Raw genomic sequence first — 24606 nt, forward strand, 5'->3', positions numbered from 1 at the left:
ACCCCCCTCCCCCAAGTCCCTCCTCTCTACCTTTTATCTTAGCCTGCTGGGCACACTTTCCTCATTCCTGAAGAAGGGCTTATGCCCGAAACGTCGATTCTCCTGTTCCTTGGATGCTGCCTGACCTGCTGCACTTTTCCAGCAACACATTTTCAGCTCTGATCTCCAGCATCTGCAGTCCTCACTTTCTCCTCGAAGATTTTTACCTGATAATGCTCAGGTCCATTTTCCTGCAATTCCTGTAACCCTTGATTCCCTTACTGATTAAAAATAACTTCACCTCTCATTGTTCTAAACTCCAATGAGTACTCAACCTCTCACTAACTTACTCAACTGACTTACTCAACCTCTTCTCATAAAACCACACTCGTTTAATATATACTGTACCTTCTCTGGACTGCCTCCAATGCTAGTATATCTTTTCTAGGATAAATGGTCCAAAACTGTTCACAGAATTCCAGGTGTGGAATAACTCGTGCCATGTATTGTTTTAGCAAAACATTCCTACTTTTATACTCTATTCCCTTTGAGATAACGGCGAACATTTCCTTTGCCATCCCTATTGCCTGCTGAACTTGGATACTAGCTTGTCGTAATTCATGTATAAGGACCCCCGAATTTCACTGTAGCTTTCTCCAGTATTTCTCCATTTGAATAATATTCAACTCCTCTATCTTTCCTGCCAAGGTGCATTACCTCACATATTCCCATATCATATTTCATCTGCCAAGTTTTTGCCACTCGCTTAACCTGTTTATATCCCTCAGGAAGTGTTATCCTCACCACCTGCCTTCCCACCTTTGTTGTGTCACCTGCAAACTTGATTATAGCACATTCACATTGCTTATCCAGGTCATTGATATATATTGAAAATAACTGTGACCCCAGCACTGATCACTATAGCAGTACATTAGTTACATGTTGCTTTTCTGAAAATGCCTCCCTTATTCTAACTCTCTGTCTTCTACTAGTTAGCCAATCCTCTCTCCATGCTCTGTACTACTACTGGTATCATAGGCTATTATGTTATTAAGTAGCCTGATGTATGGTACCTTGTCAAGTGCCTTCTGAGATTCCAAATATATTACACCCACAGCTTCACCTTTATTTATCCTGCTTGTTACCTTCTCAAAGAATTCTCGTAAATTTTAGTCAAGCATGACTTCCTCTTTGCGAAACCATGCTGATGCTGCTCTGCTCATACATCCTTTATAATGGAATCTAACATTTTCCCAATAAGTGACATTAGGTTAACTGGCCTGTAGTTACTGTTTTCTTTGTCTCCTTCTCTTTCTAAATAAAGATATTGCATTCATAGTTTTCCAATCCTCGGGGACTTTTCCAGAATGTTTGAATTGCTGGAAGATTATTACCAGTGCACCCACTACCTCTGTAGATATTCCTTTAATATCCTTAGATGCATCTGTTATGGACTAGTCCAGGCCCCCTCAAAACATTTCAAGAAGGCAGCCCAGACCCTAACTTTTCTAATTGTTGTAAGCAGGTGTAAAGTGGATATTCCAGAGGTGATGCAGCTGGCCCAACTACTCAATCTTAAACAAAACATAATCTATTTATACACGAACAAAAGCAAACTGAATTTAGAATAACATAACTACTTGAAAAGCCAACTGACATGAAAATACAAATTAATGAACAGCTTTTCCAAATACCTGCAACATCCCATAACATACACCCTGGCAAAAAGGTAAATTCAAACACACGTTCTTACAGGAGCGATGTTAGAGAGAGAGGATCAGCATGGAGCTGTTTCTTTGGGTCCAGCAGCTTCTTTGGGTTCCCAGCTAAAACCTGACCAGCAGCTGCGAACAAAAGAGCTGCTAAAACCAAACCCTGAACTGGGAGAACTGGCCACTCCCCTTTCATTGTACAAGTGTTTTTAAAAAAAACATTTAAAAGCTTCTTCAAGTGGATAAACCCAGACATATCAGAACATCTGCTGAGTTTTAAATAGTGACCCCTAGTTCTGGGTTCACCAATGGGAGAAAACATCCTCTCCATATGTATCCTGCCAAGATTCCTCACAGTCTTCTGTGTTTCATTGAAGTCTTCTAAACGTGAGTGAATACAAGTCTACCCTATAAGACAATCCTCTCATTCAGGTAAAATAGGATTTCCATTCAAATCTTTCTCACAATACACTGTCATTACTTTTGTTGTTACTTAGTTCTGAAGAAAGGTCACTTGACCTGACATATTCAATCTGTTTTCTCTCCATAGATGCTGCCAACCTTCTGAGTTTCTCCAGAAATTTCTGTTTGTTTTCCTCTCATTCAGGTATTCATCTGGTAAAGGTTTTCGGAACTGTCTATAATGTATTTACATCCTTCTGTCAGAAATTAAGTTAACTAATATTGTACACAGTACAGGGGCGGCATGGTGGCACAGTGGTTAGCACTGCTGCCTCACAGCACCAGAGACCTGGGTTCAATTCCCGCCTCGGGCAACTGTCTGTGTGGAGTTTGCATATTCTCCCCGTGTCTGCGTGGGTTTTCTCTGGGTGCTCTGGTTTCCTCCCACAGTCCAAAGATGTGCAGGTTAGGTGAATTGGCCATTCTAAAATTGCCCATAGTGTTAGGTGAAGGGGTAAATATAGGGGGTGTGTGTTGCTCTTCGGAGGGTTGGTGTGGAATTGTTGGGCCAAAGGGCACTGTAAGTAATGTAATGTACTCTAGATATGCACCACCAGTTTCCTGTTTAACTGAAGCAAAATCTTTCTTCATTCGTGGGATTTTGGCATCATTTATTACCTATAGAATATAATTTATTCACCATCCCTTATTGCCAATTAAGCTTCAACTACATTGCTATGAGTTCGGAGTGGGCCAGATGGTAGTTACCTTCACTAAAGAACTTAAGTGAACTTGATGTGTTTATCTGACAATTGACAAGTGGTTCCATTTAACCTTTAATTCCAGATTTTTATTGAATTCAAACTCTACCACCTGCCATGACAGGATTTGACCCTGGGACCCCAGGATATTACCTGTGTCTCTGGATTAATAGTATAGCGATAATACCACGAGGCCATCACCTCTATACTTTATTCATATATTCACTTCTCCTTATGGTCAATGATAACATGCTATGAGCTTTCCTAATTACTTGCTGCACCTGCGTACCAACCTTTTCATGATTCATGAATCTGCAATCTCTAACCATTTAGATAATATCCTTTTTTATTCTTCCTGTCAAAATGGATAATTTCCTATGTTCCCATATTATAATTTATTTGCTAGATCTTTGCTTAATCACTTCATCTCCTATATCTTTTTGTAGCCTCACATCTTCTTCATGAATTACTTTCACACCTATTGTTGTGCCATCAGCAAATTCGACAACCAAACCTTCTGTCCATTGATCCAAGTTATTTATATAGGTTGTAAACAGTTGAAGTCACAGCACCAATTCCTGTGGCACACTATTAATTAAATCTTGCCAACCTGAAAAAGACATATTTGTGCCTATTCTCTGTTTCCTGTTAGCCAACCATGCCAATATGCTATTCCTAAACCACAAGCTTTCGTTTTTCATAGTAACATTCAATGTGGCACCTTATCAAATGCCTTCATGAAATCTAAACACAGTACATACACTGGTTCCCATTGATCCACAGCACATATGACCTCCTCAAGAAGTCCAGGAGATTGGTCAAACACAATCTCCAAGTTAGACATGAGTTGCCAGTCAGAATGTTTTGAGACTACATGGTAGAGATTATAGGTTTGGAAGGTGCTGAGGAAGATGCAAGAAAAGTTTTGACATGACCAGCCTCCAGGTTGGTACAAGAACCTATAGTATTGTGGGAGGACAAATGTTGTATTCCTTAGAGTTCAACAAATGCATTACATGCCAAAGAATGTTTTCATATGACCACATACGTGTTAAGGTAATGATATGAAGGGGTTGAGTAGTAATAGATTTAACGATGCTTGTATGCTGTAATTGAGGAGGCAATCTTGCCCCTGACAATACATTCAAGAATTTGGACAAGCAGTAACATTACCCTGTGCCTTTGAAAACTGTAGAACATCACTGCCAAAGTAAAATGTAAAAGTGCAATGATGGTATTTCCTAATTTCTTGCTCAAGCATTAACAAATGCATTTCCTGCATTAAAAATAGCACAACATTGAGACTCCCATACTGAGGAAAATAAATATTGATTGAAATTGTTTGTAAAATCTCAGTTTGATTTGGTATTTTCAAGGCTGCACCCTTTCTGTGGAACTGTGGAGAAGGCCTCATTATATGGGATAAACTACATTTTTGATGAAGTTGTGGGAACAGTTGATGCAAATTCCATGCTTGAATGTAATAATCACATTTCAGTTGCATATTCAAAAACCCTTCCCTATGATTTGTGATTCAATATGATATAAGCATGTTATTGTCTCTAAGGGATCTTCAATGGATCTTAAAATAAATATACCCTTTGGACAATCAGTTTAGTCGTTGACAGGAGTGACTTGAACTTAATCTCATTTGGCTACATTTTCTAATGTGGATCCAATGTTTGTTTAAAATTTGCATTCACATAGTTTTGTTCTGGCTGGACTTCATATAACTTAGAATGAGAGCTTACCCGAGCCATTCAGTATGTGTTGTTTATTTTCACTCTGTGACTTGGATTGCAAAGAATATTCTTTCTGCAAGAAAAAAAAGTGAAAAATATTCATGGATATGCACATAAATATTTGCATGTTTTTCATTGGCCAAATTGACTGAGAATTTTTTTTTCCCAAAAAGCAAAAATATAAAATTGTCTACATCTGCCCAATGTTCTGCTAGAAGTGTTATATTTCCAGCATTTGCTGCTATTGTTAAGAGAATTATTTAACCTGTATGGAAACATAGAATAACTCCCCTGAAGAATTAGTGAAGAAATACATTTGCAATTTTCTGAGATGTATTGCGAATGTGTTCTCCAATGTAAGAAAAAGTGCACCACCAATAAAAACTTAGAAAATGAGCCCATGCATCTCATCATTTGACAAGAAACATCAATAAGATTTTCTTCATCATAACCAACAATATGGAGGAGATGACAATTATTCTGTTTGTTTATGACTGTGATCAAACTCATTAAAATATGGGAACAGTAGTGGTGAACAACTGTGGTTCTTCTCAAGGAGAAAGTGAGGACTGTAGGTGCTGGAGATCAGAGTCGAGAGTGTGGTGCTGGAAAAGCACAGCAGGTCAGGCAGCATCCGAAGAGCAGGAGAATTGATGTTTTGGGCATAAGCTCTTCATCAGGAATTAAGCCCTGATGAAGGGCTTATGCTCAAAACGTCAAATCTCCTACTTCTCAGAAGCTGCCTGACCTGCTGTGCTTTTCCAGCACCACACTCTTGACTGTGGTTCTCCTCAAGTAATGTTATCCATTCCTCCCAGGTGTAAATATCAGAAATGCTTTTGGTGACATGCAGAGAGTAAATTGAATCAGATTTAAATAGTCAATGTAGTTGCACTGCTGAACAGAATTCATTCATTAACAATGTTATTGCTGGCAGAATCACCATCAGGACTGTACAAGTACTAACAATAACTGGACCTGATCTGAGCTTCCTGCTATGCTCTTTAAAAAAATCATTGTTGTTGAATTAATACTGTGTCATATGGATACAGTTGGTTCAGTTAGCTGTATACTGTGTCTCAAAAGAGTAACTCAAAACCCGTACACTTCAAAAGGATTCACATAATTAATTTCCCACTAGTTCTTTCTTCTAAAATGATTGAGGCTATTTTCCTACCTATCACAGCATTGTGCGTTTGTAATTTGTACATAGTAGCTTTACATGATCTGCCTTGAGAGACAAGAGTTTAGTTCACTTTACACAGTTTTTGTTTTGAAAAATATAGTACAAGTGGTCATCTGTAGGCTTAAAGTTGGAAGTGAAGATCAAAGTCTTTTGCTATAAATTCTGTGTCCTCCGATCTTATACTCCATAATCACCTGATGAAGGGACAGCACTCCAAAAGCTAGTGCCTCCAAATAAACCTGTTGGACCATAACCTGGTGTTGTGTGACTTTTTTTTAACTTTGTACACCCAGTTCAACACTGGCACCTACAAATAATTGTTTTCTGTGTAAGACACAGACTCACAAATGGGACAAAGGCCCTCAGTTTTGGAACTGAAAAGTGATTGGTCTATCTCAAAGAATCCTAGAAAGGCAAAGTAACTCAAAAATTCTAAATGTCTCTTTTCAGCAATAGGATTCTGGATCAGTGGTGCTGGAAGAGCACAGCAATTCAGACAGCATCCAACCCTCTTTTCAGTAATACTCAGTTTCTGTATTACTAATAGCAAAAATCTCACATCCATAAATGGTCCAAATATTTAAGCATATTGATATTGATAGTGGAATAGAAACAGATTTCAACATAAATGAGTATTTCTAAGCTTGTGTGCTATCAGCAATTCATGTGCAAATTATACTTAAAATTGCACTCATTCTCTGAATTGATTGTTTTGCTCAAATTTCCACTCAGACTCATTTGCATATTGTTGAACATAAAATCCTCTATGCGCCACCTCTATCAAGCAGGACATTGAAGTGGATTCTTTTTTCTTGCATTAAAATATTACCTGACATAGTTAAGAGTGGTAAGGTGGTTCAGTTTCATTTAGTATTTTTGAAACAGAGTTGCGAATGTGTTCTCCAATGTAAGAAAAAGTGCACCATCAATAAAAATGGCCACTGTAATCCATCTGAAATTTAGTTACAATAACAATTGATGGGAACAAAAAGAGAGTTTTTATTGGTACCTTGGATGCAAACCTGTGGTTATATCTGACAATACGCTCTATAAAGAAATTAATACATGGTCAATCATACATTTCTCTTTCTGAAATTGGATGGGGTTGTATTTTAGATGCCAATGACTTTAATACCTGGTGGAAGCCCTTGTTATTAACCATTTGCCATAGCAGCTTATACAGAACAGTCTGTTTATTTGTAGATCTTTTCATGAATCAAAACAACTATCCCTGTTAACTGGATTTCCTATAACAGTGGGAGTGTAGTGTAATTACTTGTAAATCAAGCCTAAGATTACGTGATTCATTTGGTAAATGATGCTTTGTTGCTGGATGTGAGTTTAAAAGCAGTACTCCAATTTTTACACATGAGTGAGCAGTGGGGATGGTGGCCACAAATGCAACCTTGCTGAACCTGCGTTTAATCAAAACAAGAAGCATTTCAGTCAGAAAGACTGGACTATCACCTGTGAAAAATCCAAATTTTAATTAACATTGAATTGACTTAAGAAAATAAAGATACATTTACATGTTTTGTTAATATATAATATTGGTTAATTAAACACTTTATATTTAAAAGCTTATACAGCTCTTGCACTTAAAATGTTGCTTAATGCGAACAACGTTCTTGAAGGGTCAAAAATGAAAATCAATAGCAGAAATTTGCCCTAATGATTAATTTGTTCTGGGGACATGATCAGTTTTGAGGGCATGATTGACTTTCAATGCAAAATCCTTTAAGTCAATGCAAAAGATCTTGGAAATACTCTCTGCACTGTGCATCATTTAGGTTTGCAGTGTCTCAATTTCGTGTGCTGGTTTTGCTGATTTCAGGTGAATTATGCTGGAAAACCCTACACAATCTGTCAGAAATTCTACCTCACTGTCTCAGATTGAGAATTCCATGTTCCATTGGTAAAATTACCTGTGCTTTTCTTTGAAGAATTGCTACTTAACATGATCTTCACAATTTGCCACTGGTGAAATTATTCATTTTGTGGTATCTGTATTGTCAGAATCCCAAATGCATTGAATTGAAATGTCTGGTCATGTTGTTGTACCAATCTACCTATCATTACATGCTTGTCACTATCGTACTTGAGTTGATGTCACATTGGCATTGTGCTATTGGAAGTAGCCTAAGGCATGCTAAACCATTTCTGGGAACTACAAAATAATAAGATAGCCAATACAAATGCAGAGTTGTAAAAATGTTCCCAATAGTTTTGAGGAATCACTACGTAATTCATAGCAACACTGCAAAACTTGAATTGCAGAAACAAAAGAGCTTTTGTATCGTTCCATTTTTCTATGTGAGGTTATTGTGTCAACTTCAGTAGTTGCTAGGCAATACTTAATCAGACACTGCTCCCTTTCACAGGCATTTCCCAGTCTCTAACTCTCTTAAAATTATTGGCACTCTTGCTTGTTTTTCATTGAACAGATACCATGATAAGACTATTCCTGATATTCTTCCAACTCATTTCACAATTGAATTAGATATCTTGTACAGCCAGTGGAAATCAAATATAATAAACAACAATCCTATGAATGAGGCACATAATTCAAACTCATGTCACTGATGCTAGTTTATTCTAGAACTGCTTGAAAGCATTCGAAATTTTAAGCAAAATAGGTGTGAAAGTATTCCATGAGCTTCTGTAACATGAAAAGTTTCTCACCTTTATTAAGACTGTAGATACTATTGCAGTAGTAACCCTGTCATCTTTTGCATTCGTATCAACCAATAAACATATTAAGAAAACGCATGTTAACATTTTATCCAAGTTAGAACGTCTAAAAGTTCATAGATTGGTAACATTTTACCACAAATGATGGTCTAGAAGAGTAAGAAGTGATCTTACTGCAACATATACAATCCTGAAAGAACTTGACAGGCTAGGTGCTGAAAGTATGTTTTCCTCTGTGAGACAGACTAGAACTAGGGGACACGTTCTAAGACTAGGGTGTCTTCTATTTAAGATGGAAATGAGAAGTTTTCTTTTCTCTCAGAGGTTTGAGAGTCTTTGGTACTCTCGCACCAGAGAACAGTGGAGGTAGATTCACTGAAGCATTTCCGCACAAACACCTTTAATTCAGTACAGTCCCTACACGCCTGGATGAGTGCAACTCCGACAGCACTCAAGAAGCTTGACACCATCCAGGATAAAGCAGCTCGCTTGATTGAATGTTTGTGAATATGATGACAATCAGTCAGTAGTAGCAACATGCAATATCTACAAGATGCACTGCAAAAATTCGCCAAAGAACCTTAAACAATACCTTCCAAACACAGCCATTTCCAGAGAGAAGGACAAGGGCAACAGATATTTGGGAACAACATCACTAGCACATTCCTCTCCAAACCACTCACCACACTGGACTTGGAAATATAGCCATTTCTTCACTACTGCTACATCAAAATCTTGGAGCTCCCTCCCTGACGAATGTGTGGGTCTACCTGCAGCACCTGGACAGCTATTGTTCAAGAAGGCAGCTTGCCACCACTTTCTCAAGGGCAACTAGGGATGGGCAATAAATATTGGCCCAGACAACAATGTCCATGACCACATATGAATAGAAAAAAGTAAGTTTTACTTGAAGATACACAACTAACTTTGCATAGAGATGATGCTTGGAGGTTCTGTGCAATTTTTAAGAACAAAACTGACACTTAGGCATTCAATAGGCAAGGTTATGCTTGCAAGCGTTATGAGTTGGAAATATGGAGAAAGTGAGGACTGCAGATGCTGAAGTTCAGAGTCGAGAGTGTGGTGCTAGAAAAGCACAGCGGGTCAGGCAGCATCCGAGGAGCAGGAGAATCAAAGTTTTAGGCATAAGTCCTTCATCAGGAATGATTTTCCTGGTCCTCAGATGCTGCCTGACCTGCTGTGCTTTTCCAGCACCATACTCTCGACTCTGAGTTGGAAATATATCAACCAGTACATTGAACCAGATTGTTTAATAGGCATTCAGCTGATTCCAGACAGTTAAGCACTGACCACTGACTGCCCCCACAACCTCTTCTCACTTACACTGGAGGCATTGCTTAGAAGGCTTTCTGCCCTCTTCGGGTGGGAGTGGGGCTGGGGATGTCCCTCCTCCTGACCACATCTAAACCAGGATTGAAGGATCCAGTGCACCAAATCTGCAGGTTGCAAATTGCAACTGTTTCTCTCTTCGTTCAGAGGGGGCAGTGGGCAGCAGCTGCCTGGTATCAGGCTCCTAGCTCTCAAACAGGCATGTGGCCAAATAATATGGTAATGTTGGCTCCAGGCTTGAGTTATTTCAATAAACCCTTGCATAACTTTAATGTGCTTCCCCAGGAAAGGTGAACAAATGTGTGCAACATACTGGGCAAACTGGATGATCAGAAAGATCATCTTTGAAGATATTCAAAATGACAGGCTTTATTCTTCTCACTAGATTCTGTGATGATTGACATTTATTAACCTCGGTGTAACTGGATCAAAGTAGAAATTCCACTTCTGATGTTAACTGACCAGAATACAACTTTTTCAGTGTGAGTACAGAAACTATTACATTGGTTTGCAAAGGTTACAAGTTCATGCAAATTAAGCTGTGGAAGAGTTTTGAAGACTATCATTTCTCTGGATTGAATTTGGATAATAAAGAAATACAAAAGGACATTTAATATTATATTGTTAGTGGCCTGGCTAAAAATTACTTTAGCTTATTATAGGAAAAGTGATCAATTATTAACACACACGAAATTAAACAGTGCACAGAAATACCTGTCTATGGTGACCTATTGTGCACACATGAAAGGACAAAATTAAACACATTCAAAGCAGGAACAAGGCATGAATTACACCACATCATTGAATGCAGTCTACAGTCACAGCAAGCCTCAATGAAATTGGTTCACTCTGGTTTGCAAACACGTGGGGCTGAATTTTCACTGAAGAGAACGAAAGGAGCTGAGTGTTCTGTTAGTGCATCAGTAAGCCACCTCTTGTGGGAATCTGACTAAAGTTTAGATTGTCACAGGGGTGAGCTCTTAATTGATATCAGGCTCATATTGGTAGTCTACCTGGGGTGCACAGGATATATTGGTAGGAATAATTGGGAGGTTACATTACTTGGAAGATAAAAGTGGAGTACAGTGACAAAGAGTTCTCTAAATATAAATACAACCATCAGGTAAAAATGCACTGTGGATTAGCAAATCATTAAAAAAAATTAAACCAAGTACAAATGCTTTACTTCAATAGGGATAGAATTGAAAGATGAATAAGATGCAGTCATTCCTCTGTATCTGCAAACTCACAAATCGTGAATTTCTCTATTCGTAGTAAAAATAAGTAACCAATCATTCAAAATCCGTGGACAAAACTCACCTATCCGCAAACACTTTCACTCACACAGTAATCTCTCTCTCGCTGCTGACCTATTCCAGTATATAGCTGCTCTCCTCATACTTCCATGAGCAAGGATACGGGTTCTGAGGAGGATGAATAGGTTCAGGACATCTGTCAGATGGAGGTAGAGGAGGAGGGTGCATCATTGGGGGAGACTGGCTAGGAGGGGAGCATGTCTGCACAGTCCTACCCTTACCATACCCAGTAACCATCCATAACCTCCTCAACAATGCCCAGTCCTGTAATGCAGAATTTACTGCTCTAATCGGTAAGTTACAATGCATTACAATAGTTTTAAATATTTTATTCTATTAATATTAACTTTTATTTCAGATGTTTTAATGCTTATTATTTCAACCCCAAAAAATCCAAAAATAAGAGGCAAAAAGTCAGAATCTTGAGTCCAGGAAACTAACCCTATTTTTACCATCAATTATTAAGGTCTGCACTCGCGAATTCATTATTCCCTGGGATTTTCAGAAATGGAATCCTCACAGATACTAAGGAATGAATATTTGTTAAGTCTGTATTAAACATTAGTTGGACCACACTTAAGGTTAGCATGTGCAGTTCTGGTTACTGCGTTTTGAAAGGATCTAGAAGCATTGGAGAGGATACAGAGAAAATTGACAAAGAAAGCATCAGAAATGTGTGCTTATATGTCATACCAGGAAAGAATTGCCAGACTCAGTCTCCGTTGTCTTGAGAAGACTGAGGGATGACCTAATGGACGTCTTCAAAACAATGAAAGCTTTCAATAGCACAGACATAGAGAAAATAATTAATCTTGTTGGAACAGCATCATTAGAAGCTATTATTATAAAATAACCACCATGCTTATTCAGATATTAAAATTAAAATACTGTATTCAGAGATAGATGTGAAACTGCCCCTTTCCTTGGGAGGTTCTGGCTGTGGATGCGGTGAAAAGCCTCTGCAGAAAGTGAGCAGTTAGGCTGTGAAATGCACTGCCTGAAAGTGTGGTGGAGACAGGTTCATTTGAGGCATTCAAGATGGAATTATTCTATGTTCAAGAGTATGGGGAAAATAAAGAGGCAATTAACACTAGGTAATGATACCCATTTCATGAGCCACTGCAGGCACAGTGGGCCAAATGTCCTCATCCTGCACTGTAACAATTCTGTGATTCTGTGACTACCTCTAGCAAAGAAGTCATCAGTGACCAGCAAAAGCAGCAGTAAGCAAACTTTCTGCAGATGCCATGACCATCCACAGCAGATCCTTCAAATGAGGCACAAGTGAAGGGTTTCAATCCCACAATGACTTTGATGACCACTGGCAGGTCTTGGCAGCCAATGGTGTGAGGTTTTCCAATAAGGACATTAATGTCTGTGACTATCAAACAGAAGAGTGACCAGGGCATTGGTTCTCAGTCATCTCCAGGTAATGTTATCTCTTGATCCTGCTTTAGGGGTTTGAATTTAGTTGGCTTTCCTGCCCTTCCTTCTCTCCCAATGCTCAGGCATCAGCACTTTTCCTGAAGGGTGTTGCCTTCATCACCTTGGGACTCAGAATCTGACAGTCATGCCTCACCACCAACTGAAGCATTTGACCTGGAAAATTAGCTGCGCAAGTGACGTTGGCACTTTTGCCACTTGCTAGCTGTCTCAGTGATGCCAGAAGTAGCTGAATACCCACTCTCTTTGCCAACTATGTAGCACTTTGGTACCCTGTACCAAGTGTCCATATTCCCGTTCCCCCACTGATTTTCGTATGAGATTTGGTATTGTAATTAGGGCAGCTATAACTCAGTCTGCTTCACTGTTCTAAACATGTCAGTTTCTAAGACTTACCTGGCCCTTTACATATCCCAGCCATACCTTTTCCATGAGCTTTTAATGAGTTTTTAAACAATGTTGAATGACCTTAATGGGGATGGGGGCAGGATTCCTGTCCTGTGCTTCATTATGTTCATTGTCAACACCTTGAAACTGGGACATCGACTTCTGCTGATATTCCTCGGGGATTTCTGTCTTCGCTCTCACCTTTGGGGGAGCACCAAAACTTCAGCCTATGTGTAAACCAATTACATATTTTAAATGTAATTATTTCTCATTGACTGAGAAAAGTCACATTTCATTTTTGTTTGTGTGATTTCTTCCACCAAGCAAATTGTGGCTTTTTCACAAGCCACCAATTCTTGGTAATTGGAAATCATTCATCTTGGCAACATCTTTCCATATATGATTGTTAATTCCAACAAATTCACCCAAAACCACTCATTGGTTATTTTGCCAATTTGTTAAATCTTGTGCACTCTTGTTACTGACCCTCCTGCCAGTGGAAACAGTTTCTTCCTATTTACTTCATAAAAGTCTGTCATAATTTTAAATACCTCTGTTAAAACTTTACTGAACTTGCTCTGCTGTTGAGAGAAAAATCCCAGCTTCTCTAGTTATTTACACAACTACAGTCTCTCATCCTTGGCATCATTCTGGTAAATTCTCCTTTGAATTCTCATCAAGATTTGACATCCTTTGCCAAGGTTGGTGCCAGAACTGAGCACAATGCTCACTCATTAGAGCTCATCTAAAGCATAACTTTGTGCTGCTCTGCACATTGAGCTGCTTATTTACAAATCCAAGGATCCCATATGCTGCTTTAAACAGCTTTATGAACTTGTTCAGCCTCTGTCAAAGGGAGAATATCACAGTCCTGTCATAGTGCAGAAGGAAGCCATTTGACCCATCACGTCTGCACTGGCTTTTTAAATAAGCATCTCACCCATTGTCATACTGAAAACAACAAGTGCTGGAGATCACAGTGGGTCAGGCAACATCCATGGAGAGAGAGCTTGCATGTTTTTTGTACAAATTCCAGCATCGGCAGTCATTTACTCACTCAATGCCTTACCTTTCCCTTCTCCCAATAACCTTGCATATTCTCCCATTTCAAATAACCATTCCATTCCTTTTGGAATTCTTTGGTTAAACTTACCTCCATTATATTCTCAGGGAGGGCACTGCAGACCTTAACAACTCACTGCATAAACAGATTTTTCTATATACTTTAAACTTATGTCCCCTTATTCACAATCCTTTCACAAACAGGAACAGTTTCGCTCTATCTGTCCAAATCCCTCCTGATATTGAACACATCCATCAAGTCTTCTCTCAGTCTTCATTTCTCCAACGCACTAAGTGTCTACTTCTGCAACATATCCTCATAGTTAAAGTTCCTTGGCACTGGAACTAATCTCTTGAATCTTTTCTACACTTTCTACAATGTCATTACATGGCTCCTACTGTGTGATTCCCAGGAATGGATGCAATTCTCCAGCTGAGGCTGAACTCATGTCCTGTACACATTTAACATAGTCCTATTGCCCTTGTGTTCTATGCTGCTAGTAATAAAGCCTAGGATACTCAAACTGTTGTAAGGGACCACATATTTTTCTTTTTTTGGACTAGAAGCCGGAACAGAAATCAGACCCTGCTATATCACTGAAGTACCAACAGTTTTGGAAGGATCATGTGGTGCATATTTTCAGCTGTGTAAGACAATGTTGCTTTTCGATGCAGTGAGGTGGATAATCTGAGACAGAATGGCACCAGGAATCTTTGAATTGAGAGAAGAACTGCCTGACGACAGCCCTGGAATTAATCCAGCTGGAGATTGTAATAGATCTGTAAGTCCAGCGTAGCAAGAGACCTCCAGGGCCGGCAAACAGAAAACTTCCCTTAGTGTGTGAAAGGTCAAATAAAACAAGAAATTTAAAGTAAGAAATTTAGTTCAAATAAAGACCCAGGTCCATTGGATCAACTATCAAAGTGACGAACGAGTATTGCTTTACAGTCAACAATATGTCATCAATGCTGAAATTAAATGGATCTAAGGCAATTTAACCTGCAGTCGTGATCTGCAGTTTTGATCTTCAGAATTTTCTTTTCCCTGTCTATATTTTTCTACTCATAGTATCTGTAACAGATAGTCTGTTTCTTGTCTTTCTTAAGGAGAAAGTGAGGTCTGCAAATGCTGGAGATCAGAGCTGGAAATGTGTTGCTGGAAAAGCGCAGCAGGTCAGGCAGCATCCAGGGAACAGGAGAATCGACGTTTCGGGCATAAGCCTGAAGAAGGGCTTATGCCCGAAACGTCAATTCTCCTGTTCCCTGGATGCTGCCTGACCTGCTGCGCTTTTCCAGCAACACATTTCCAGCTCTTGTCTTTCTTAATCCTGGATGGGTAAATGTGCATTTGTTGTTTTAAAGGGATAAAGTTTAAGTCTCTTAACAGTAGATTAGTAATCTTCTCTTTTCTGTATACTTTAAACCTATGTCCCCTTATTCACAATCCTTTCACAAACAGGAACAGTTTCGCTCTATCTGTCCAAATCCCTCCTGATATTGAACACATCCATCAAGTCTTCTCTCAGTCTTCATTTCTCCAACGAACTGAGTGTCTACTTCTGCAATATATCCTCATAGTTAAAGTTCCTCGGCACTGGAACCATTCTCTTGAATCTTTTCTACACTTTCTCCAATGTCATTACGTGCCTCCTACTGTGTGAGGAGGCACATAGAGGTTTCCAGCATAACAACTGGCCCTACAGTCCAGCTTGTCCATAGCACCCAGTTTTCACACTTGAAATTGTTCCATTTGCCTGCATTTGGAATGTATCCCTCCATACTTATCCCATCCGTGTACCTGTCTCCATTTGTAAAAACTAAATGTGTTTACAATAAGTACAAATATTTTCTCTTAATGATGAAATCAGTTTGAACAATCTTTACCCTGAATAGCAGTCAGTCAGGCAATTGGTAAGTCATCACAGTCGATTGGGATTTATAGATTTCTGAAGGCTTGTGAAACAGTGGGGTCAACTATAGTCCATCCTTCTCAGTTAAGTTGTATCACTGTTGTGCCACATTTAATGATGTATATGTATATATACACCCAAATTTCTCTGCTTCTGAACTCCATTTAGAATTGTGTCCTTTATTTTACATTGCCTGTGTTAGTTACTTCACATTTGACTGCATTAAACCCCATTTGCTATTTGCCTGCCCATTCCACAAACTGATTTATACCCTTTGATGCTCTGCACTACACTTTCTCAATGTTTCCAGACTTCATATTACCTACAAATTTTGAAATCGTGTCCTGTATGCTAAGGTCTGCATCACTAATATGGATCACGAAAAGCAAGATTCCCAAACTCACCTTCGGAGAACATTCTACAAATCGTCCCTGGCTTTAAAAACATTCAGTAACCACGACTCTTTGTTTTCTGTCACTCAGCTAATTTTTTATCCATGTTGTTGCTGTCCCTTTCTATTTCTGAGCAGTGACTTTGCTCAGAAGTCTGTTTTGCAGCAGTTAAGTTAAATGCCTTTTGCAAGCAGACATGCAAAATATCAAGAGCATTGTCTTCATTAACCCTCTCTATTGCTTCCACAAAAGCTCCAGCAAATTAGTTGAACATGACATTTCCTCAACAAATCCTTGCTGACTTTGCTTAATTAACACACATATGTGACTATTCATTGTTGTCATTTCTAGATGTTTCAACTCCATTAAAATTAAAATACTGTATTTGGAAAGGCAAGGACAGATTAGGGATAGTCAACATGGCTTTGTGCGTGGGACCAAAGAGGATTAATGAGGGTAGAGCGCTAGGTGTGATCTATATGGACTTCAGCAAGGCATTCAACAAGGTTCCCCATGGGAGACTGGTTAGCAAGGTTAGATCTCTTGGAATACGGAGAACTAGCCATTTGGATACACAACTGGCTCAAAGATAGAAGACAGAGGGTGATGGTGGAGGGTTGTTTTTCAGACTGGAGGCTTGTGACCAGTGGAGTGCCACAAGGATCAGTGCTGGGTCCACTTCTTTTCATCATTTATATAAATCATTTGGATGTGAGTATAAGAGGTATAGTTAGTAAGTTTGCAGATGGCACCAAAATTGGAGGTGTAGTGGACAGCAAAGAAGGTTACCTCAGATTACAACAGGATCTTGATCAGATGGGCCAATGAACTGAGAAGTGGCAGATGGAGTTTAATTCAAATAAATGCGAGGTGCTGCATTTTGGGAAAGCAAATCTTAGCACGACTTATACACATAATGGTAAGGTTCTAGGCAGTATTGCTGAACAAAGAGACCTTGGAATGCAGGTTCATAGCTCCTTAAAAGTGGAGTCACAGGTAGATAGGATATTGAACAAGGCATTTGGTATGCTTTCCTTTATTGGTCAGAGTATTGAGTACAGGATTTGGGAGGTCATGTTGCAGCTGTACAGGACATTGGTTAGGCCAGTGTTGGAATATTGCGTGCAATCCTGGTCTCCTTCCTATTGGAAAGATATTGTGAAACTTGAAAGGGTTCAGAAAAGATTTACAAGAATGTTGCCAGGTTGGAGGATTTGTGCTATAGGGAGAGGCTGAATAGGCTGGGGCTATTTTCCCTGGAGCTTCGGAGGCTGAGGGGTGACCTTATAGGGGTTTACAAAATCATGAGGGGCATGGATAGGATGGGGAGTCCAGAACTAGAGGGCATAGGTTTAGGGTGAGAGGGGAAAGATATAAAAGGGACCCAAAGGGCAACATTTTCACGCAGAGGGTAGTACATGTATGGAATGTGCTGCCAGAGGAAGTGGTGAAGGTTAGTAGAAGTGCAACATTTAAAAGGCATCTGGATGGGTATATGAATAGGAAGAGTTTGAAGGGATATGGGCTGGGTGCTGGCAGGTGGGAGTAGATTGGGTTGGGATATCTGGTCAGCATGAATGGGTTGGACTGAAGGGTCTGTTTCAACATTGTACATCTCTATGACTCTATGACTGGCCTGTAGCTACTGTGCTTATAATAACATTAGTATTACATTTACAATTTCCCAAACACTTCCACTATCAATATGTCTAAAGTAGACTGAAAGGTTATGGTAACTGCCTCCTGAGTTTCCATACCTACTTGCTTGGACAGATCTCATCCCCACCTGGTCCTTTTTCCACTTTAAATACAGTCAGCATATGTCATATCACTCTCCTTATTCATTTTGAATGCTTCTAGTGTCTGAATTATCTTCTACTTTTTCCATGGCCTTGGTAGTATCTTATTCCTTGGTAAATACAGGTACAAAGTATTCACTTAAAACATTAGCCACGCCCACAGCCTCCAAGTGTAAATCCCATTTCTGATTCTAAATCGGCCCTAAACACGTTTTTAGCCCCTCTTTTACAATACTGAAACAGGAATGTGCATTTCCTTTTATGTTGATTGTGAAGTGTGCAGATGGAACATGGTGTGAGAAAATATGAGGTAATGCACTTTGTCAGGGAGCATACTGGACCTGAATGAATTGATTTTGATTTGATTTATTGTAGTCACATGGGTGGCATGGTGGCTCAGTGGTTAGCACTGCTGCCTCACAGCGCCAGGGACCTGGGTTCAATTCCTGCCTTGGGCAACTGTCTGTGTGGAGTTTGCACATTCTCCCCGTGTGTGCGTGGGTTTCCTCCATGTGCTCTGGTTTCCTCCCACAGTCCAAAGATGTGCAGGTTAGGTGAATTGGCCATGCTAAATTGCCCGTAGTTTTAGATGTAGGGAATGGTTCTGGGTGGGTTGCTCTTTGGAGGGTCGGTGTGGACTTGTTGGGCCGAAGATCCTGTTTCCACACTGTAGGGAATCTAATTTAATCTAAGTACAGTGAAAAGCTTTGTTTTGTGAGCAGCACAGACAGATCATAGCAAACAAGGACATACAGATCATGGGATGCTTAGACAGAGTGAGGGATACAAGGTTACAGCTGCACAGGAAGTACACAAAGCAAGATCATCTTTAGCAAAATCAACAATTATTTGAAGTTAGAGAGGTCCATTCAGCAGTCTAATAACAACAGGGAAAAAGCTGTTCTTGAACCTGTTGATTTGTGTGTTCAAGCTTCTGTACCTTCTGCCTGATGGAAGGCATTGAGAACAGAGCATTACTGGGATGGGAGGGGACGTTTGATGATGCTGGCAATCATTCTGTGGCAACAAGAAGTGTAAATGGAGTCCATGGATGGGAAGTTGACTTCCGCGATGGTCTGAGCTGTGCAAACAACTTCCTGTAGTTTCTTCTGGAACAGGGCAGAGCAATTGCCATACCAGGCCATTATGCACTAGATGGAATGCTTTCTATGGTACATCCATAAATGTTGGTGAGTGTCCTTATGGACACGCAAAATTTCCTTAGCCTCCAGAGGAAGAAGAGGCGTTGCTGCATCTTCTTGACCATTGTATCCAGGACAAATTGTTGGTTATCATCACTGCTAGGAACTTGACACTCTTGACACTCACCACCTCAGCTCCTTTGATGTAGATGGGGGCATGTCCTCCTCCTTTCTTCCTGTAGTCAATGATCAGTTTTTTTGTTTTGCTGTCATTGAGACAGGGATTGTTATCATTGCACCATGATACCAAGCAATCTATCTCCTTCCTGTATTCTGACTCATTGTTGTTTGATATGGTGGGAGAAACATGTAAGGAGTCAACAATAGGTGGAGAAAGAGTGCAAGGAGAGAGAAGAACAGTTGAACAGACAAAGGAGTGGATAACTATCAGCTAGGACAATGAATAACTACTAATGGGAACTATTAGTGGTTAACAATGGGTGCTGCGTAAAGCAGACCAACTTTATAACAAGGCCTCAGGTGTTAGGGGTCAGGGTAAGGACTTCGGAGAAGGTGTGCCAAGTCCTAAAATTGTTGAACTTGATATTCAGTCCAGAAGGATTTCCAAGAGAAACCCAAAACATTAACTCTGATTTCTCTCCACACATGCTGCCAGATCTGCTGAGTTTTCCCAGCAACTTCTGTTTTTGTTTCTAATTTCCAGCATCCACAGTTCTTTCAGCTTTCATTTATGGTAAATAGACTGTTGGCCTTTCAAAGGGAATTGAGTACAAAAGTTCAGATGTTTTGGTAAACTACACGAGGTATGAATCAGACCACAGCTGGGATATTGTGAAGTTTTGGGCCCCTTATCTAAGGAAAAGTATACTGACATTTGAGACAGTTCAGAGACATTTCACTTGGTTGATCCTGGCTATGAACATACTGCCGTATGAGGAGAGATTGAATCGGTTGATCTGTACTCATTTGAGTTTAGAAGAATGATAGGCATCCTTACAGAAATATAAAAGGTTCTTAGAGACTTGGTAGGATGCATGTGAAATGGTTGCTTCACTTTGTGGGAGACCAGAGAGGATATAAGGGGTCACCCATTTAAGACAAAGATGAAAATTTCTCTCAGAGGGCAGAGAATCTGTAGAATTCTTTACTGCGGATGGCTATCAAGGCTGGATCATTAAATATTTTCAAGGCTAAGACTGATTTTTTTTTCAAGAAAAGAATCAAGGATTATGGGGAAAAGGCAGGAAAGTGGAGTTGCAAATTCAAATCTTATTGAGTAGATTCAATGAGCTGAATTGTCTACTTTTATTCCTATGTCTTATGGCATCAGTCTCTGTTCACAATCCTTCACTTCCCTTCTTTGTTTTTTCATCCTTTCTCTGAATCTTTTACAATCAGCCAGATTTTCAATTGCATTATCCACCTGACATCAGTCATAAACATAGTTTTTCTTCTTCATCTCAATATCTAGGGAACTTTGGATTTGTTTCCCCTTCAAGGGAGTATACCTTAACTGTGCCGGAAGTATCTCAACTTTGATGGTAGCCCATGGTTCAGTTATTGTTTCTCCAGTCAATCTTTCAGACCAAATCCATTCTCACCTCATTGAAGCAGGCTTTCCTCAGTTTGTTATTGTTATTGTGAATTATTCTGGGATCTATGCCATAGCCAGCCTAAATTCATGAAACAAGGTTCACTGTCTCTTAAATGTTTTCTTCCTGATATTCAATTCAATTGGCCATTTCATTCCCATGAATGAAGTCCAGGAGTGTCTGCTGTGACATTAGACTGGAAACACGCTGCTACTAAACATTTTCTTGAACCCGCTGTATGAACTGTTGCCCTCTCTGACCTTTGCACTATTTCTAACCTGGTTTATATTTGGATAATTGAAGTCCTCTGTTATGACTACCTTATAAATCTTGCACCTCTTTGTCATTATCTTGAAAATTTGCACTTCTGTATCTTTCCCACTAATTACTGAACGTACTGAGCAATGTATTTGCATGCTTTTCTTATTGCTTAGCTCTAACCAAATCAATTCTGCCCTAGATATGTCCGGTATGTCCTCTTTTGCTAGCACGGTAGTACTCTCCTAATCTCATACTTCCTAATCCCTACCTCTCCCTTTTTCTTCCTTTTCTTTCTTACCTGAGCATCTTACACTCAGGAATAGTTAACACCTATCCTATCCAACTTTGAGCTAGGTTTCTTTATAGCTTCAACATCATCTTTCCATTTGTCAATCTGTGCCCATAATTATCCATCTTATTAGACAGTCTCCATACGTTCACATATTCACATTAGCCGTGATTTATTACTTCATTATGACTTTATTATTTTCTTCTTTATGCTGACCTCAACTAATAATCTACTATTCCCAACTCTAGTATGTCCTCTCTCTCATGGTGTTCTGTATCTTTCTACTCCTTTCTGATGTTTTCTCCTTGTTCACACACCTCGGGGCAGGGACAGAAATCATAGGCCTCACTGCTGCTCTTGGCCTGAGCATGCTAGAAGACATCCAGGCCCCAGTTATTGGGCCTCTATCTATCCACCACCTAGGTCCCGGTCACACTTTTACTGAGTTAGCTTAAACAATCTCAAATAGCACCAGTGAACCACACATAATGATCTCAGTTCTGGCTCTGTTTAGATGCAATCTGACTAAGCTATACAAATCATTTTTTTGGAGGGATTTGCTTCTGGTGACTCCATTTTGGTTGAGATTTTGGTAAATCTGATGGAGAGAGAGAGATGAATTAGAGGGCTGAGCCAGTAAATGGAGTAGATGTGAGTGACATGTTAATAATGGAGAGCGGGTGGGGATGCACAAGGAGGCAAGAAATAGAAAGAATGTCTGTCAGTGTGAATGAGGCTGACCTGACAGACTTGGCGACTGTGACCCTTTTAAATCACGCTGTTCAAATTGTTGTCATGGTGTTGAAAGTGAATAAGTGTGCTTTAAAGGGTGAGTGATTGTGTCTGCAATTGAATGATCTAGAAATGAGATATGGGAGCAACCCAGCTTAAAGTTCCTTTCACAAATGGAAAAGTAAGTTAAACTTAAATTGAAAATTACCATTTTATGATTATTTTTCCTATGTAATTTAGAAGAGCACAAGAGCTAGTTTTTTTGTCTGTTGTATTTGTGTTAGGTACTTACTCATGAATTATTTTTGTGAGTGTATTAGTGATCTATTGATGCACTATAGCCTTTGAGAATTGGATGTAAAGAATTTTGTATATCAGTGTTTGTTGGTGTGTGTGATGGAGCCACTGGAATTAAAGGTGTGTCAGCTGTAGGATAGATGGGGTAGTTTGAGGGAGAAATTTGTTCGCTTCATGCTGCTTTTAGTGATGTCATGCAGACTTATAGTGAATTCTTAGGTCAAGCAAAGCTGTGGGGTGTATAGATAGTAATGCATGTGACATTATCCTTGACAGCTTTGAAGAATGGCTCAGGGACCACACAAGCAGTTATACTTGACACTGCCTTCCCTGGTGACTCGATCTACGTCTGCATAAACCCTCACACAAATACTATTTCCCATATGGACTCAAAATACTGTTTGACACATTTTATTCATCAAATTATTGAAGAAATCAATATACAGACTGCCCATGATATTAGAACCAAACAAACTTGTGCAATGGACTCATCTGATATTACTGTACTTGTTAGTGTGCTGCTTTGACTAAACAAGATAAATAAAGGTTTTCAGGAATCTAGATGTTCTGTGTTTTTACTGGGAATGTTATATTTTCTCCACATCATGCCATTACATCATATCCTAGCTACTTCCAACAAATACATAAACATTTTGTGTCTGTTATGTAGCCATACTGAATGATGCTCCCTTTGCAACTTTGGGCAATACCATTAATCTCTCTTCATGGTTCTTTTTACAAGAGTGTCCGAATCTGTCAGACATAGCTTTAAGTTTCTTATCTCTTTCTGATAAATTCTACAAAAAGCTCTATTCATGCCTTTCACTCCCTATTCAATACCAGACAACCTGGCACCATTCTCATTCTTTAACATTCCTTTCCTAACACCACAGATAGGCTATTTTGGAATCCTGCCTATCACTACTTTCAACTGCTGGCCTCATCCTGGTTAACCCTAAAATTACACAGTTGAAATAATATGCATGTGTCCTTGTAGGGATATGTGTCTATTACACAAGCTATTTGTGTGTGCTTAATTTGTCTTGTTTAATGGTATTTTTGCGAGGTGGTGAGTGCTCCTTTTACAGCATCCGTCAATGGTTTTGAATACTAGTTTCCAAGTTAAAGGATCTGGATATATTAGTGATAAGATCTTTGCTATCAGTGACTGCAACTTTGTGCGCATTTGGGGTTAATACCACTTTGTGCAAGTCTGAACGTTTAGAACTCTGTGGCACACTATTCAGGTAGCAGGGGGTAACAGGAGGCAAGAAGTGCTGAATAGTTTGAGGCATCAGCAGCGATAATACCGTTTGTATAACTCTGTGCCCACTTTCTACCTTGTACCAAATCCCACTTACCCATCACTCCAAGCTCTTTATCCTCCACTAGTTCCCAGTTCAGCAATATCTTAAATTTAAAAGTCTCATCCTTGTGTTCAAATCTCTCATAACCTTGTCTCTCCCAGACTAGCTTGTGTCCCTCTGATTTTCTTTCCCCCATCATTGTGTCAATGAGGTTTCAGTTGACTATAATGCTCACAATGGGTGTTTATTACAATTCAAGTCTCCCAACACTACTTCTCAGATCTAGTGCAACTGACACCTCTATAGTCAAGTCTGTGTGTTCCATTAGCTGAAACATGACCTTAGATCCAAAATAAATTGGGAGATAATGTATTTGGGAAGAACAATACAACCCTTATGTCTTTGGATATACTGCAAAACATGTCATGCTCTCAGATTTCCTTTCATACCTTCTCAAATTAGTGAATATCTTAAGTAGTGCAGGTCAGGCCAGAAATAGGAAGATAATAAAGTTGAATGTGTGTCTGAAGAGCTGGTGCAGAAGGGAGGGCTTCAGGTATTTGGATCATTGAGATCTCTTTCAGGGCAGGTGGGACCTATACAAGAAGGACAGGTGGCACCTCATTTGGCAAGGAGGTTTGCCACTTGGGAGGACTTAAACTTACATGGCAGGGAATTGGGAACCAAAGTGGTAGGTCAGCATGTGGAGTGATTGATGAGATGGTAGAGTTTAAGGCAAGTAAGTTTAATAGGAAGAACAGGTCCAGGTTAATGAATGCAGTGTGACTAGCGGTCTGAAGTGTACTTATTATAATGCAAGGAAATTAACAAAT

General features: G+C 39.5%; 1 protein-coding gene across 3 annotated transcripts in view; it reads right to left on the minus strand.

The window, feature by feature from the left end:
* The window catches only part of LOC122559039 (protein FAM107B), a 213864-nt gene that overhangs the window by 88870 nt on the left and 100388 nt on the right, over positions 1-24606 (minus strand). For all 3 annotated transcript variants that reach the window (XM_043708195.2, XM_087994362.1, XM_087994363.1), the window contains exon 3: positions 4606-4669. In XM_043708195.2, the coding sequence (XP_043564130.1) occupies positions 4606-4669 (64 nt within the window). The remainder of the gene's footprint in view (positions 1-4605; positions 4670-24606) is intronic.

The sequence above is a fragment of the Chiloscyllium plagiosum genome, unplaced genomic scaffold, assembly GCF_037043375.1.
Source record: "Chiloscyllium plagiosum isolate Xiang-an unplaced genomic scaffold, Cpla_swu_hap1 HiC_scaffold_14, whole genome shotgun sequence".
Lineage (NCBI taxonomy): Eukaryota > Metazoa > Chordata > Chondrichthyes > Orectolobiformes > Hemiscylliidae > Chiloscyllium > Chiloscyllium plagiosum.